The sequence below is a fragment of the Varanus komodoensis genome, unplaced genomic scaffold (assembly GCF_004798865.1).
Source record: "Varanus komodoensis strain SLA01 unplaced genomic scaffold, ASM479886v1 scaffold5, whole genome shotgun sequence".
NCBI lineage: Eukaryota > Metazoa > Chordata > Lepidosauria > Squamata > Varanidae > Varanus > Varanus komodoensis.
The window spans coordinates 27616683-27634766 of NW_025336087.1; the positions used below are offsets into that span (position 1 = coordinate 27616683).

General features: G+C 38.5%; 1 protein-coding gene across 4 annotated transcripts in view; it reads right to left on the minus strand.

The window, feature by feature from the left end:
* EFNA5 (ephrin A5) overlaps positions 1-18084 on the minus strand; it is a 267301-nt gene that overhangs the window by 62036 nt on the left and 187181 nt on the right. The window contains exon 1 of one of the 4 annotated variants that reach the window (XM_044445840.1): positions 15169-15364. The exons of the other annotated variants lie outside the window; for them this stretch is intronic. Within the exon in view, the coding sequence (XP_044301775.1) occupies positions 15169-15170 (2 nt within the window). The 5' untranslated portion in view covers positions 15171-15364. Of the gene's footprint in view, positions 1-15168; positions 15365-18084 lie in introns of those variants that run through there. 4 annotated transcript variants of the gene reach the window in all.

Consider the following 18084-nt stretch of genomic DNA (forward strand, 5'->3'; position numbering starts at 1 on the left):
TGCCTTCAAGACCACGCCTATGGTACACATTTCACCTAAAAATGATGTTATTTCTCTTGTAACTTCTGAACGCTACAATAAAAAGTACTCTTTCAAAGTAATGTTTTCATGCTTTTGTCAACTGCAATTTCATTTGCCACAGATGTTTACAGGTCAGTGTGTCTCATAAGCAGAATGTAAAACAATAGCTGCATACTGTACAACTCTGGCATATGTAACTCCACAGCTGTAAGCACTGACAACTATAAGGCATGCTTTCTGTTCTGTATTTACTGGTCACCACTACACTATCTATCACCTGTAGCTTTTATTTTTGATAGAAGCCATTGTCAAATGTACAGTAATGAAGACATTGTAACATATTTTACTATAATGTTCCTTTTCACCCAAGACACATATTTTAGAAACCTGATGGACCTGAAATATGTCAGATAGTTACTTCTAGCTAATTTTGGAAAAAAGCAATGATTATCATGCCTTCTCCAAGGATCTAGTCAGAACAGTCTATTCTCTTACAGATGTTTAGTTACTATAAAATAGTTTTTAACAAAGGAAAAATGTGTGCTACAGGAACAGATGATGGATAAAAATACTTCTAGTCAATGCGTAGTACCACATATTTTCTTCACAAACTTATTAAACATATTTCATTTCATAATTCAAAGATGCCTTGACCATTACTGCAAGTTAGATGCAATCAAAAACTTCCATGACAGGAACAATTTTTTTCTTTTACAAAAAGCAACCATTTCATCCTACCCCACCCTATCCCATTCCACCTCAACAATCCAGGTCAAGGCCGTAGTGAAGATCGTTCTTACTGAAAATCCTCTTCCTTGAAACTATTATTTATGTCCCCCTGTGTGTGCTCTTACGTGTTTACATAACATTTTAGCTATGTTTGTGTGGCGATACGGGGCATTCTCAAAAGCTCTGGAACTTGGCATGATTAAGAGCATGGGTCCTCAAACTATGGTCTGCGGGACCCGCCATGCCCATTCATCCAGCCTGTGCTGCTGCCCCCCGCCTGCTCGCGTGCTCACACCGCGGGTTGGAGGTGGTAGCTTGCTCGCTCGGAGATGGTTTTGGACTCGCTGGGAGATCTCCGAGCGAGCAAGCTGCTGCCACGTGCACTGAACGCCGTCTCATCAGCCCGCGCGCCCAGGCCACCCCTCCTCACCAGGCCTCGCGTGTAGCCACAGCCTTTCAACTGGCTCCCTATTGAAAAAGTTTGAGGACTCCTGATTAAGAGCCTACAAGACACCTTTTGTAACAGGGGGGAAAACATTTCCACAAATTTATTCACAGAATTCCCAAATCAGGCCTAGTTTGATAGTCAGTCAACAAGATACTATAGAACTCCAGTGACTTTAGCACTAGTAGAAATGTTAGATAAAGTAAATTGCCTTTGAATTGATATTTTCTCCTTACTGATGTATTTCATGACTTGAAGATTGCCACCAACAACCTTTCAAACAATTAAAAATAACCCACTTCCTTGCAGATTGGTTCTAGCTAACTCGCTCACTGGAAGCAAATAGGAACGTTAACAAAGTAACTTGATCTTTAGTGACTAAAGGCTATTTTTTCTAGTGGCTATACACAGAAGGTGGTCCTCTTCACATACAGGAAGCAAGGCAGAGAAACAGTTTTGAACAAGCAATATTATTAAATTTGAGAAAGACAGAGAAACACCGAGAGAAGCAAAGAGCTGTGAGGTAGCAGAAACTGAAATACCTTGAAGTGCAGAGACTGCAAGGAAATCTGACTCAGGGTTAACAAGTTTGCTCCCTGCTGAACAAGGGTCTTTTTATTTCCAATGGGCTTTGCTTGTATAGTTGTAAATAAAACAATTACCACTAGTTGCCATAAGTTTCCAGTGGTTATTTAGTCTTTATATATCAGTCATGAACACAGTCATCGATCATGAACATATTAGAATGCTGCTCAGCAGCACACTCTGTGAGTTGGAGAGAAAGCAAACGGTCACCATCACAAAATCTTTAAACAGGCTTTTAAACAATAAATCCTCCATCCCAATCCCTTATTCCTTGTGTGTCATGTCTTAAATTTAGATTGTAAGCCTTAAGGCAGGGACTAGCATGGTACTTTATTTAGTAAGCTGCTCTGGTAGCCTTTTTGTCTAAAGTGTGGGGTATAACTGCCACAAACAAACAAACAAACAAATAACATGTTCTTCAAACTAATGTATTTCTGTATGCAAATCAGTCATACTAACCATTTGAAGTTCATTGACAGCATAAAAGAAAAACATTAACCCCAGTTTACAATTTTTTTCATGAAATGTGTACTTCCATGGATGCCTAGACATCTAACTTCCTACCAACCTAAAAAAACCCCATTCAAAGCCAGGTAAGACTGTAACTTAATGCAGCCACAAACTAGTACTTTCTTAACCAAATGATATGTTAGAGAACCAAAACAAAATAGAAGAAATTATTCTTAATGATGTCATTTCTTTCCTTTGGCTATCTGTTACACACAAGAAAATACAAAGCTATTTTTCAAACACAATTAACCTTTACATTCAGTCAGGTGATGTTCATACAATGTCATGGAAACTTGCACACTACTGAGCTAGATAATAGGCACTAAAGCTTTAAAGAGGCATGACAAAGATAGATAGTTAAGTAGCTCCTAAACCAAAGCATTTCTGTGGCAAGCAAATGAGAATTCATGGCTCATCTTGATACCAGGCCAAAATATATTGGTTCAGAATAACATCACATGTGAGGGTACTTAAGTTTCCAAGATACCTCCTATTTGTTTCTTCTTCAGTAATGCTAAATGGAGGAGAAACAGCCTGACCCTCTTAAACAGAGAAATACGCAGTACTGACAAAATGTTTCGAAATTAATTCTGGTGCTCTGTTTATCCATCATTACAAAATGCAGGCACTGCCTATGCCATGTACATTTTTTTTTTCATAATTGTGATTCTGAAGCATATGTGTGTCTTGAATCTAATAAGCATATGTGTGTCTTGAATCTAATAATGTTGTTGGCTGTGGATAGAAGAGGTGATCTACTTAACTAGATATTTAGAATGCAGTAGCATTTTTTGCATGCTGCATCCTCTTTTGTCTTTTTTCTCTTTTAAAAAAACAAATGAACAATAAATGCTATAAAAACCTGGCATAAACAATAACACAACTGACACTAATTGCCCATTATCATATAGATGGATAAAAAAACAGCAATAGCTTCTGCTTGTGGCTTCTCTCATAGAAAGCATTTTTATATTGTGTCTTTTAAAGAACATACCTTTGCAACCCCTTATACCCCTTATTTTTATCCTTAATAGCATCATCCCTTCTTTTACCAGGAACTTGCTTTACAGAAAATGACACAGTCTCCTGATTAACAGGAACATAATAGTATTAGAAGGACATTCTAGTTCATACCACAAAACTGGTTTAAAAAGGATGGCAAATGTAATTCGCTTATCCCCTTCACCCCTTGTATTTTTTGTTTTTATTTATTAAAGCTTTTGTATACAATTCATAATTAGCCATAAGCTCTCTGAACAGTTTACAGTAAAAATAGTCTAAAATAACATAATACAAATACATTATGTATCAGTCATAAGCATCAGTGAATACACAAAGCCAAATATATACAAAACAAACTAAAACTAATTCATTAGGGAATTATTGGGATAATCAACACATATTCTAAATAAATTTAAGTCAGACTCAATGAATGTTCTAATACTCAGCATACAGGGTCAAATATCACAAGTGATAATAGGTGATCATGCCAAACACTTTCTAGACACACTCCCCCTTTTTAGAGCTGATATTTATATGGGTTTAATGGTAGTAAAAACGGTTTCTGGAAGAAAATTTCCTCTTCTCTCTTTTTTTAATATTTGGTATTCTTATCTCAAGAGATAAGTTACCTAACTGTCTGTTATCATTCCGCTCCAGAGGTGTAAAATTTCTGAAAATCTGGAAGGAATGCAGGGGCAGGCAGTTGTCTTACCTGCCCTGTAACATTTTGAGGAAAAGGTTAAGATAGAAAAGTTAAATATAGATTTTTAACCAAATCTAAACTTTACTATCAACATGAAAATGCTATTTCAGCTTATATGCGTAAACATTTTAGGTTGCCAAGACAATTTCCATAAATAATCTTATGCATATTTAGTCAGAAGTGAAATCCACTTCTTTAGTGACAGTTTCTCAAAAGGATTAAAAGTATAAAAGCCTTAGTTTTGAACAAGCCCAATGCTAGAGACAGAGTTGTACAACTCTGTTGGCTCTTGGTAGTTTACATCTAGAGCAGGGGAAAGATGTTAAAAAGTTGAAAACAGAAACTACAAAGTGGATTAACTAAATAGAAATACTCTTGTAGCTACAATTTTAGGGATTAGTTATCAACATGTTTTGCTTCTCAGTTTCAGGTATATAATAACTTCAACAGCATGCAATCATTTTCTAATTCTGTATTTTGCAAAGAGCCATTTCATCATTCCAGTAGAGTAACTATTCAGTAAGTTTCTTTCCATGGTTCCCAAATTTCAATTTTTTTTAGTTAGCAACACTGAAAAAGTCCCTTGGGCAGAAAAACTCAGAAAAATATTTTTCCCTTTTGTTTTACTTAGCCCTTCACATTTTGACCTCCTTTTCCATCAAGTAATTAACAGCTGCTATTAACCATAGTTCTTGATTATGAATACTACTTTCAATAAAAATGTCAGCATATCAATTGTATGCTAACAAGGTTATTGGCATAACTGCTTGGGAAAGCAATACTTGGTGGAGCAGTTCTTCCAATGGCTATCAACATCTGAGATCTTCCTCAAAATACCACCACCTCCAAGGGAGGCTTGAAAAGGGACAAGAAGGGCGCTTTTTTAGTGATTCCTTGACTGGGGAATAATTTCCTCAGTGAGGTTTGCCTGGAGTCAACTCTGTCATCCTTTCAGCACCAGGTTGATAGCCTTCTGTCTTGAGGCATGTTTCAGATTAACTAATGGTTTGATGGGGGTACCTATGACTGGGCTGGCATTTATAATAGGTCTGTTCTGCATTACATATTACTGTAGTTAACTGTTTTAAAGCAAATTAAAACTGTTTTAATGTTCTTATTATGGAAAATGCTATGATGTTCTTATTGTATCATGATCCTGTTTCAAAAATATTGGAAAGTGGCCAGAAAATTGGTTACTGGGTAGTATATGAATGAATGAATAAATAAAATAAATTGTATATGGAATTCTAGCTGCATGTTATTAATGAGGCAGAAATAGTAAAATATTAACCAAGCTTCTTGACACCAAACATTTGAAAGCCTCCTACAATATTCACAAAATGGACTTGTAGCACCTCAAAAACTAATTAATTATGATATAGTTTTCATGGACTAGTTCACACTTCACTGGAAGTATGAAGCAGTATCCTTACTAGGAGAGTGTATCTGCATAAGGTAGAAGGGAAAACATTGTAAGAAGTGGAATAGGATGGTAATGACTTGCAAATCTGCCTTCTGGGACAATTTAGTTACTTTTCACAACAGCCATATTAGGTGATAACCCTAACATAACCTGTAGCATGACAAAGGTGTTATAATTATATAACTAGCACAATATAATTAGCACAATTATATATTTTGATTTTTAAAATATTGCTCATTATACTTGTATACCATTAGACAAAGATGTCTGGCAGATTTCCAATGAATAAGCAATAAAAATACGGTAAGGTAATAGAAAATAAAGTATTTGCATGTAGCATAGAAAAACACAGATACACACCCTCAAATAAACACATATAGACAGACATTCAAACTTTTTTTTGGTTACCAATCAACAGTAAGAAATTCCAGGGTTAAAAACCTTGCATATGTTGTCAAATACCTGAGAATAAAGAATCATGCTAACCTGGTGCCAAAACAATCACAATATTAGCACCATATGAGTTTATGGGCACCACTGAGAAGCTCCATGGAAATCCATGTGGACACCCTCCAAGCACTCAGAAGACCTTAGATTATGATTGTAGTATAAAAGGAGCATCAAAGGGGAAGCTGTGGTCCATCAGGTATTGTAGTTTCAAGATGTGTAACACTTGAATTTTGAATTGGGCACAGAAATAGCAGTGAAAAAGAGCTAGAATAATTGCCATACATTCAAATCTACTGGACCCCATTATCAACCTGACCACTGCAGTTTGCACAAGCTGCAGCTTCTGAACCACTTTCAACATATAATGCATTATATTACTATAACTCAGAAGTTAGCATTTTAGAGACCATTTCGCTCATTCCATTAGAGCAAAAAAGATGCATCTTGATGATAAAACCTTTCAGATGTAACACCTTAGGATCATTCTTAAATGCATTTCATATATAACCTACATCAAACCACCCTGATACTCATATGTGCTTCTCATATCCTGGTTAACTGAGGGCTACTATTTTAGCAAATTACTTGAATATATTTACTCACATGCATAAACCATCCTAAATTCGGTGTGTTTACGAATACCATCTAAACTGAGCTTGCCACTAAAGAATCATTACTTCATTATTCTTTTCATTTTTCTAAATACTCTTCTAAAATGGTTTTAAAATCTAGTAGTTACTAATTAGACTTGCTGATGAAGAAATTTATAGACATTGCAAAAATACTTCTTGGAATTCTGTTTTACTGCTGAAATGTATACCAAAATGTCCATATATAAACTCTTTATTTTCTCTGTTCTTTTTGTCAGATTTCCCATTTTCCCATTTAATAGTTGAAAATAACAATTCAAATGCACAGAACAATTGGATAATCAGGCAAATTGTTAACTTCAGCAATTTCAGTATGAAACTGCATTTGTCTAGATGCATGCAGAACAAATTCCACTTTACAGCTGCTTATTACACACACACCAGAAAACAACGCAATTAAATATAGCAAAGGGCTGGTCCAATGACAAGCTTTAGGTAGGCTAATACTTGATTTGCATAGTCAACCATGGGTTAAACATGCCACATGTTAAGTGGCTTCTTTAAGCTGTTGCACAGGCTAACCAGCTACTTGGGTGGCATGGCTTGTTGAGTGGTGAAACACAGGCTGCTGTTTGATTATTCAAGCCATGGGACCTGGGTTTGAATGACACGTCAAGCTGCCCTTGAGCTGGACAGTCAAATGGCCCAAATATGGGCCATGGTTTGTTTAACCTAAGGTGATGGAGCCAGTTCCCTGTTTGGGTTCTGCAATTAAGAAAATGATTTGCATCTTAGCAAGCAGCACAGCACACAATAAATACAGCAATAAGGCCACAAAATCATGCTTAAACCAGGAAACAGTGTGTGAGGCTGAGGGAAAGTTTTTTCCCCCCTTTGTCTTTAAGTCCTTTGTATTCAATTACTATTTATCTGGGTAATTAAACACTGGGAAAAGATGCCAGGCTAATTGTTAGATTATGATAATTACCTGTCTCAGCTATGCTGCAGCTGATCAAAATAAAACATGGTCACAGGCATAGAGTTGCGGCTGTTCTGTAATCATCTGGCTTCCATGGGAAGCCAGGCCGTTTATTACTTGTTCATTACAAATCAGGCAGAGCGGCTTATCATTTGTAACTTCTCTATTTTTTTCCCTCAACTCACTGTGCTGAAACAAAACTCCCAAAAGTTTGTACGTAAGGTGCTGTCTCTGATTGGCCCACTTCTATCACAATTATACAGCTAAGAAGAATGTAGTCCATGCAAGAATTCAGCAGACTTGAAATTACTGCTTCATAACAGACTGTAAAATGTTAACACATTTGCAGCAAGAGTCAAGAGTATCTTGCTACCCGGTTTTTCCTTTTACCAAAACTTCAATATAGCTTCCTGCTTGGGAATACTGAAGCATAAGATCATAGCAAATAGTCTAGCTCCTCTTTGGATTAATACATAGAGGGCTGCATGGAGACATACCGTGGTTGCCTTCCCATGCACGTTGCAATGTGCAAGTTATAAGCAGGATAATTCCTACTTTTCAAAGGCACCACTAATGGTTAGTTGGGAATATGATCCATAAACCATTCCTACTACACTAATATACTAAAGGCAGAATATCTGTCAAACACAAGTGTTATTTCATTTTCACCTTGAACAATTGAAATTCCATGAACAATTAAAATCATAGATGTGTGCTCCACAGATTAAAACTGAACTAACTAAAATTTATCTATGTGTCTACATGCAACAAAGATGCAACCAAGCAGGAACATCTTCTGTGTCTTTCTTATGAGATGAAATCTGAATATACCTTCTCACATTTTGATTTTTAAAGATGGAAGAAACTTGTTGGAAGATGGCAAATTGAAGAACAGAAACAACTCACTTCATAACCAAAAGAAGAAACTTAGGTTTCAACAGATTAATACTGAAACAGCAGTGATCATCTCACTTTAAAAATACCATGGTTTGTTTCCCTCAAAACCTCATGAATTTAGGAGTTTTTCTATTGAATAAGGAGTGGGACAGTGTAAACTGGTGACCTGCAACAGCAGGGAGTTGGACCCGATGGCCTTCTTGGCCCCTTCCAACTCTACTGTTTGATAATTCTTTGAAATGAAAAACCAACTATAGTAAGATCTAAATGGAATTAATTATAATTATTTTAAGCACATCACTGCTGTAGTCATTTCTCCAAAATGCATGCTTATTTCTTTAATAATCTGTGATTCAAACCTTTACATAACTTTCTTCACTTTGTACAGTTGGAATTGATTGGTTTACAACAGCAGTAAACCTTTATTCTCTGAACTTTCTGACTTCCTGTAAGGTTTCCTGCTCCTGATCACTCCGCCTCTGATAAAACTACACTTTTCAGAAGAATATACAAGACAACCACTCATCAGTGTAAACACACATAAACCTCATCTTGATCTTTTGGAATTCTTGTTCCAGCCTTAAGACAAGCACACTTGTCCAGGCTGCAGGGCTTCAGGATCATACTTGTGCCAAGGCATGTGGCTAATAAAGCGAGAGGGCAATAAAGGGTACATTCATGCTGTGCAGCATGTCAGAGCATCGATTCCAAAGAGATCAGGCTCTCATCCTCAAATTCTCCCAGCTCCAATGGCTTTAATGCCTGCAATGGCAACCTCCAACTGACAATTGATTTTTCATTGCTGTGGGCATTTAACTTACTGCGTGGGATAGAGAGTGATGGTGGGGGGAATGGTTCAAGAGGAGTTCTTACTCTGTCAAAGACATCATTTAGAGTTATCAACTGAACTTTAGTATTGATGATCTTAGTCAAATAAACTGCAGGGTATCAGATTCAAGCAGATACTAAAGTCAGCTAAGGATTTCTTATAGTCTGTCTCCATGTTATAAAAATAAAACAGTGCAGTTGATACCAGTCTGTTTGCCATGTCTAGTTATAGATATATGCTTTTGTGAACTTTAATTCCCAATTATTTGTTTCACATTACTCCTATGCAGGAGTACTTGGAGTCTTAACAATGTTTATTTCAGTTTAACTGATACAGAATAGGAACAGCTTATCATTAACATTCACATATTTTTTTGAATGACTGTCAAACATTCCCTAGGTCCCATCCTCTCTATGTCATCCCTTTTCTTTTGCTTTTCATCTCTACTGTATTCAAGTTCAAGGTACCACAACAGAGATAAAACAGAACAATTTATCCCTTTCACTTATTTATTTTCAGGAACATTCCCTTTTTGCAGACTTACAGCTTGTGGGTCAGGTGGACATTTGTGCTGGTGTGTGCATGCATGTGTGTTAAAATAATAGTATTTAATCACCAAAGTATTACATCATACCAACTGAATACATATTAGTCTATTTGCACATTATTGACTAGCACTACAGAAATTATCCAATTAAGAAACACTTAAGAAAATTTTATCCAAATTTCTGTCTCTGTTCACACATACATGATTTGTTATTTTTGCCACTGAAGCTCTAATGAAAAGGTAAGGGGATATGACATGATTCTTGTATCTGTTTTAGGGGATCAATGTACATATATAGTTAGATAATTTATAAAAGGACAAAGAAAACATGACTGGAATTCACACTGCACAACTACTATCTCAACATAATACACAGCAATACAAGTGAACAAATGAAGTATAAAACTATTTGATTCCACATAAAATGTCAGTTCTCAGAATTAATTAGGAAGCACAAACAACAAGAAGCAGGGGGTCACCCATGGGTATAGTGCTAAAAAATGCAGGTATGAGCTGCATACCATGTGTTGTCCATGTGTCTAACTTAAGAGCTACAGTCCATCAGGCTTGATGGAATGTGACTATGATTGGTATTTGTTAACCCTGCCCTGAGGCATGCACTGACATCTATTAATGGTTATGGAAAACAATGCCCCATCTGCAAAAGGTCTTGGGTTTTACACTCAAAAAGCCCCAAAGAAAATAACTTAAACAACATTTATGCCAGCCTTCAATGTGATTGATGCATATCACCTGAAATTCACATTGCCTTGTCATAAGCAGTTTATGACAATACTAAAGCGAGTAACTTTGTAATTTGTTCTATTCGAAAATATCATCAATGGATGAAAACAAACCAAATGTAATAGGGAAATAGGTTAGACTATTAAAATACCATCCAAGGAACATATGGGGCTTTTTCAATAACCTTAATAGCTTGGTATAGTTTTTTGGAGAAATAAAACCTGGGCTCATATCTGTGAGAAACAGTATTCTATATTCTTCTCCTTCCTCATTCCATCTCAGGAGTGGCACCAGTAAATACAGATTTTTCAGTCTCTTGTAATTAAGTCCAAACTTGCCATGCATAATCAACATGGAGCACAATGAAGTGCACCTATCTAATGGGTCTGAAAACACTACAGTTAACTTTAAAGTTTATTCGTTGCTACAAGAATGCAGGCATAGACAAGATTTGAGTTGAGATTCTCATTCCATTCCACCTAAGCTGAAAACACAGGTAAGAAAATATGGGTAATGTTCAGAAATTGAAATTTCAACTTCTGAACATTAAAATATGCTTTCTGCTGTTTTCCTTCCTCTAAAAGTCATGCATGCCGGACAAATTTCAATCCTCCTCCCCCAGCAACAATTACAAGACCAAATATACATTTAGCTAAAGCATCCCAGCTAAGAAGCCAGGTGGAAGAGTGTTCCTCCACTGGTGCCTCAGGGAGTTTAGTAGTTTATTTTTAGCATGTTAGAAAAAATCCACAGAGAGTAGACATGGCTAAAATCAAAGAATTTTTGACATGACTGAACTACACACAGCATTTTGTACATGCAGAGGCAATAGCAAAACTGGAAAACTAAAGTTTAATGATATGACATTAACACTGCCTTTACAACTGACATTAGCTATGAAAACAGTAAATTTGAAATAGCTGAAATGGAATGTTCACATTTGAAGTATCTGAAATACATTTTTTCAACTTTGCAGTGTTTGCCAACTTTTCTTTGCCAGAGCAGAATTAAAGACTGCACTCGCTCAAACACCAATGAATATGTCAGCATACAACATGCCCAGTTCCTTTGCTTTTGTTTTTTGTTTGCTTGCTTTGGTAAGATAGAAGGATTGCAGGAATTACTTATCTATCATATGGACAATAGATTAGATTAGATGAACTTTATGCTGACTCAGCAAGGTACCCAACGCACACTCCAGATGACTTGGCACGTGTTACCTTTGGCCTAATGTTTAAATTATTCAGAACCTACACACTTGCTTCTTGTATTATTATTTTTTTCTCTTTGCACAAGATAACACAGAATTGACGAAACCTTTCTTAAACTACTGTACAGGGAGACAAAAATATCTGTGACTACAACTAGAAACCAAGTAAAACACGCTCTTTTTATTGCTTCACCAATATAAATGACTTTGTTTTTGTCCAAATCGTGTTCAATATGCATGTCACCCATCAACATGGCACATCTGCTGGCATATTTCATTGGCATGACTCATCCAAAGCTGAATTCCTTTACCAGATGTACTCAATAGACAAGGAAAGGTATTAGGGCTAGTTTTAAGAACATGGATAGCCTGTGAAGGACCATTATGTATGAGTCATAAAATAAAAAGTGGCTGAATTACTCCATCTCTGCATGTAGATATTCTACCCAATTCTCATCATCAGTTTACATCAAGCTAAAAAAACAATTATATTCTTCAAAGTAAATTGCAAATAACTTATACATTTTTATGTTGTTTTATATGATGCAGATATGAGGTTCATACATGTTGGCACAAGATATTTAGATGCTGCAATTTTCGTGAAACCACTATCTTCAATGTGTGCAGCATTACATCTGTTTTTGGTGAGGTTAAATATTTAGAGGCAAAGTTGTTGTTTTCAAAAAAGATTGAAAATACTTGAGTTTAAAAACTCAACCCTCAATACTTCCAAAGATCTTTCATGCCTAGTCATAAATATATGGGAAGCATCCTATTAAATCCTGTCTTTCTAGATGTGGCTACAGCTATGTAAGATGAAGAAAGCAGAATGCATTTTTGGTCACCTTTGTGAACACAAGTTCCCAAAAGCAAAAGACTTAAGAAAAGCTTTGCTGGCTTCTAGTATCTGAACAATTATTTGAGAATACCATCTGATCTTATGATTCAGAAAAGTGAAAACCAGAATATAACCATTGCAGATTGCCATGGGGAACTAACATTCAAGATATTATTAGAAAGGAAGTATGCCTGGGACAAACATTCACCTTAAGACTAGTTGCAATACAATTGAATCTTTAATTTACAAAAGATAGAGATAACAAGAAGAAATATCTTTTAAAGAGCAATCATTATGTTACCTCCTTTGCCATCAAATGTACCTTGTACAATCAAGGCATTTAACCATGACAACCTTTACTGCTTCAGTTTGCAGAGTGTCACTCTTTGAGGGCCCTGAGAATTTGTCTCTTTGCTGCCTAACACCTGCTGTGGGAATTCTGCCACACAGCATACAAAAGCAAACCTGTTTTACACCTGTTCTCCTCAATGAAAACCCAATGGTAACAAAGGATCTGAACAATCTTATTTGAATGATAAATCTCTTTCAGTTTGAAAGCTATAGGGAGACAATTAGGTCTTCCAAGTTCCCAAAGCAAAATTTTGGCCTTCACCAAACCTTTCTACTGTTTAGCGAAATGAATATTAGAAGGCTAATTTAATCAATGTGAGAACTTTTAGCACCTTTTGTAAAAAAAAGTTCCTGTCGGGAATAAACTTGTCACTTCCATGTCAGGAGGAGGATGAGGAGGGTATTAGTGATATTTCTATCACACTATGAAGATCCCAATCTTGGGCAGTCAAGCAGGGCTCTAACAGATCAGGTAAGAAGTCAACTGGGTCAGACATACTGGTTTGTTTGTTTAAAACATTTTTACCCCATCTATACCTACATTAGGTCTCAAGATGACTCACAAATCAATAATAGCACATTAAAATGGAATGTATAAAGGTAAAATTCCAATATAAAATGCAACAAGCCTTAAAATAAAAAGGGAAATTTTAAAAATGGCCTGGTTCTGTAAAGAATATAGTGTCTGCACCAGGTGTATGTCTCTGGGAATTCCTTCTCTGGGTTGCCTCTCTTCTAACCACCTTCATGGAGGGCTCCTGAAGAAGGACCTCAGTGAAAGATATTAAAGCTCCGGCAGGTGTTTATGGAAGGAGACATTTCTTCAAATAACCAGGCCCTAAACAGTTTATGGCTTTATATTTCAGAGTTCACCTTCAACTGGGCCTGGACTTCAATTGGTAACCAATGGAGGTGGTACAGGACTGGCATTATATGGTTGTGTCTGCCAGTCCTAGTGAGCAGTTTTGCAGCTCTATTCTGTAGAAGTCCTAGAGACCTTGAGCCAAGATACAGGCCCAGCTAGAGCTGGAACCTTCCAGGCTCTTGATCCCAGGATATAGCATCCCCAGTAACATAGCACTCATCTGTGCTGTTTACCAGCAACACAGACACCATATACAGTGAGACCTGAATGAGAAGCAGATGAATCAGAAGCAGGCTCCTAGGGAGAACACTATCCCTTTAAAGCTCTCCAGGAAGAGGGGAGAGTCAGGGAAGGGTAACCTGGCCCAAAGAGGTGGAGTCTTTCTCTTTTTTCCCCCCTAGACACCAGTCACCATAACTTGGAGCTAGACAAAGCCCTAGAACTCCAGAGAGTCTTTACCTTCCTGCCTGCACATGTCATTCTCCATGTCTGTTCCTTCTGGACTCACTGGCACATTAAGGATTAAATAAGGAGAAAGACGCCTCCTTTTCTGAAGTGTACCTCTGCCCAGCTGGTCCTAGCTGTTAGGATGCTCCCAGCAGCCATAAAAGTGGAACACACAGCTTGTAAGACATAAATGCTTGGAGACCATCTTGTGAAAAGTAAGAAGAGACATGTGTACTTACAATAAATTCCTTGTGGGATTTAGAAAAGTAGATAATATCCTTCAGGATATTTCCTCCCACTAGGTAAGAGACAGGGTCAGCTGTTGGCTGACTTTTCTTTGGGAAAGGCTCCCCAACTTCCCCAGATCTGACTGGAAAAGCAGAAACCCTACAAACAGGAAACAATAGAACAAACAAGTACAAACTGACTGGATATGTCAAGGGGAAATAGAGATGGAGAAGATGGATGAAGTATATCCTCAAGTGACTCAGTTTATCTCCCTATATATTCCTTTCATCTAGGAGGACACGTCAATTAAAACCTCCAAAAAATGAAAGACTGTCCTTCTGCTGCCCTCAAAACTAGAAATGTTTATTAAGTATGCATTTCACATTCACTAAATATATTTTTAAATATAATACAGCAGTACAATATAAAAAGGGGGTGAATAATATGTCAGGTCACAAGTCCTTACTTCTCAGAATCCAGAGATCAGTTGCTATATCTGTAAATGCAAATATTTCATAATACTTGATAAATGTTTGCTTGGAAGTCTTGCTGCACAACAGATTTCATCCAGAAGGAAACAATCTTGGAATGCAGCAAACAATAGCCAACAAAAAGAATGCAGCAGGGTTACGTCCGCGCAAGACAATCTCAGACAAAAGCAATACACTCCCCAAACCATTAAAGCAGATACTCTTTGACACCTTCTATTCAACCAGTGCTCAAGAAGGAAGCAACTACCACCCTGAGTTCTGGATGCATAAAAGCTTCTGCTTACATTTAGCCTTAAGTCCTGCTTCTGACTTACAGAAAAACAAAAGTAGAACAACCTCCTGAGATCTGTAAAAGAGGGAGTTGATCAGTTGGCTTGCATAAAGGTCTGTCCTGCTGCTCTGAGAATGTACAATCTTTGGTTTCATCCCAACCTGTGAAACTCTTCTATCTGACACGGTGGCCAGTGAAGTAGCAGCCCATCATTTAACGTGTCAGTGCTGAGCATTTTATCAAGGCTCCTGTGCAAAAACTCAAGTACTTCTGGGATGCTGGATAGGCAAGGTCTGACTCAATCCCTGTCAACAGATAAGCCCTGTTCCTGGCCTTTTGTACAGATTCCATGCATTCATCCATTCCCTCATGGAATAAGCCAGTGCTCTCAAGTCTGACTTTTGCTTCCAAAGGGAGACCGGAGAATTGGAGCCAAGTCAAACGACACTTATCACCTCTGCCATGTTCCTGGCATGTACTCTGCCTGATGCCTGGCAGTATGGATCTCCTGCAATGCCAGGAGAGTGACCTCAGTCTTGAACTCATTGGCCAGGTCCAGGAATATTAACAGAAATGGGGCAAGGCTGTTGGAACAGGAACTGTCTCTCTCTCTCTTGCACTCTTGTATGTTTTCCAGCATGGGGGGGGGGGCACCGATATCAGTGATTTCCACTCTTGATATACCTTGTTAAGCAGAGTTGGCAAAAGTGGTATGGTGACTGGACTAGTGGTTTCAATGCAGAACACCTCAAAAACAGGGTCTTTTGCTCTGCAATATAAAGGACTTGGTTAGAAAACTGTCCAATGACCTTAGAAACATGTGGGAGATCATATGGGAGTCCAAATGGGAAGGTAGACAAGTCAGAGCATTGGTCCAGAGGAGATGGCTCCAAGCTCAACGTGTAGGTTCAGGGCCTGGTTCCACTGGTTTGGCAAAAGTTGTGTGTCAGTGGTTGAGTGACTAGGCACCTGACAATCTGTTGTGGGATGGGAGGAGCACTGTGTTGCCTTCTTCCTAGCATCCATAATGTTCCTAGCATTGGTACTAGAAGTATTAAATCAATATGGATGGAAAACCGATTGGCACTGACAGTGCTCCAGTAAGGTCTTTCTTTTCTGGAATCAAAAGATGTCCAGCATTCTTCGTAAAAATTGGCTTTGAATCCATGACTACATGGAAGCATCGCTCCATAAGCGTTTACGTTCCTGGTCAGGGATCAGGATTGGTACTGATGTCTGTCCAGTTCAGCAGAAAGGTGCATGCTTGGTTTCAAGGATGGTGGGGAGGTGCATCTTGGTCCCAAGATGGTACCAGTTTGCTGGAACACTGGAGATGACAATTCTTGGATCTCTCCTTCTGATAATGAAGTGCTCAGAGCTGGTGGAAGCAGTTGGACAATGTGTTCCTGTGCTGATCTCAAAACTGAAGAGGAATGTTATGGTGGCTATTGTTCAGGCACCGTGTTTTCAGTACACAGGAGACCAGCAAGGGGTGGCATGTTGCAGTGTTTCTTGGCTCATTTGCTGCCATCTTGCCCTTTAGTGGGACTGGGAGTTTTTGGAGCTCTATTTTTCTTTGCCACTTTTTAAAGCTTTCCCAGTTTATATGTTTTCTCCAGGAGGGTGTCAGGATGTTCTGCTGGGGTTGCAGAGGTTACCACTCCTGAGCAGGCTGGTTGAGGAGAGCTACCTGCATGCAGTGTGCAGCTCCAGAGCTCTGCTTTCAGGCAGCTGGCCCAATGTTTCCACCCCTGCTTATTAATGCCTGGCAGTGGTAGCTGGAATAAATGACATGTGTCTCTCTCCAGCAAAAAAGGCAGAGAGTGTGGCCATAGGCAGTAGCTACTTGCAGTAATCTGCACAGTTACAGAATGGGGCCTTGAGTACCATTTCCTCAAACTGGAGAGGATAGAAGGTAAAGCAGGGAAGAAAGCAGGAAAAGGTAAGATCTTGGGGGGGGGGGGGGGAAGAAGAAAAAGGTGAAGTAGAAAAACCTGGAAGTGATGAATGAGCAGAGAAAAATCAAAGATGCAACATTTGCAAGATAAGTAGCAGAGGAAGAACTTCCCAATGTGATCATGACGGAGGTCGAAGAAGAATGAGGTCTTGGTGGGAGCTCCTCCCCACATGCTGTGTATTGCCTAGGGGCCAGGCTCCCACTGAATAATACTTAATTAGCTTTGAAATCTTCCTGAATAAGCTGCACACATGCACACAGACTCCGTATGTGTGATGCAGAGAGACCATGAAGAAGATGACACAAAATCTCCTGTCACCATTGTTGTTGTTGTTAGTCATGAAGTCGTGTGCGACCCATCGCGACCCCATGGACAACATTCCTCCAGGCCTTCCTCTCCTCCACCATCCCCCAGAGTCCACTTAAGCTCACACCAACTGCTTCAGTGACTCCGTCCAGCCACTTCATCCTCTGCCGTCCCCTTCTTCTTTTGCCATCTATTGTTCCCAGCATTAGGCTCTTCTCCAGGGAGTCCTTCCTTCTCATTAGGTGGCCAAAGTATTTGAGTTTCATCTACAGTATCTGGCCTTCTAAAGAGCAGTCAGGGTTGATCTCCTCTAGGACTGACCAGTTTGATAGCCTTGAGGGCCAAGGGACACGCAGGAGTCTTCTTCAGCACCACAATTCAAAGGCCTCAATTCTTCAGTGCTCAGCCTTCCTAGTGGTCCAACTTTCACAGCCATACATTGCAACTGGGAAAACAATAGCCTCGACTATACGCACTTTTGTTGACAGGGTGATGTCTCTGCTTTTTAGTATGCTGTCTAGATTTGCCATAGCTTTCCTTCCCAGGAGCAAGCATCTCTTAATTTCTTGGCTGTAGTCCCCATCTGCGGTGATCTTGGAGCCCAGGAAAATAAAATCTGTCACTACCTCCATTTCTTCCCCATCTATTTGCCAGGAAGTGAGAGG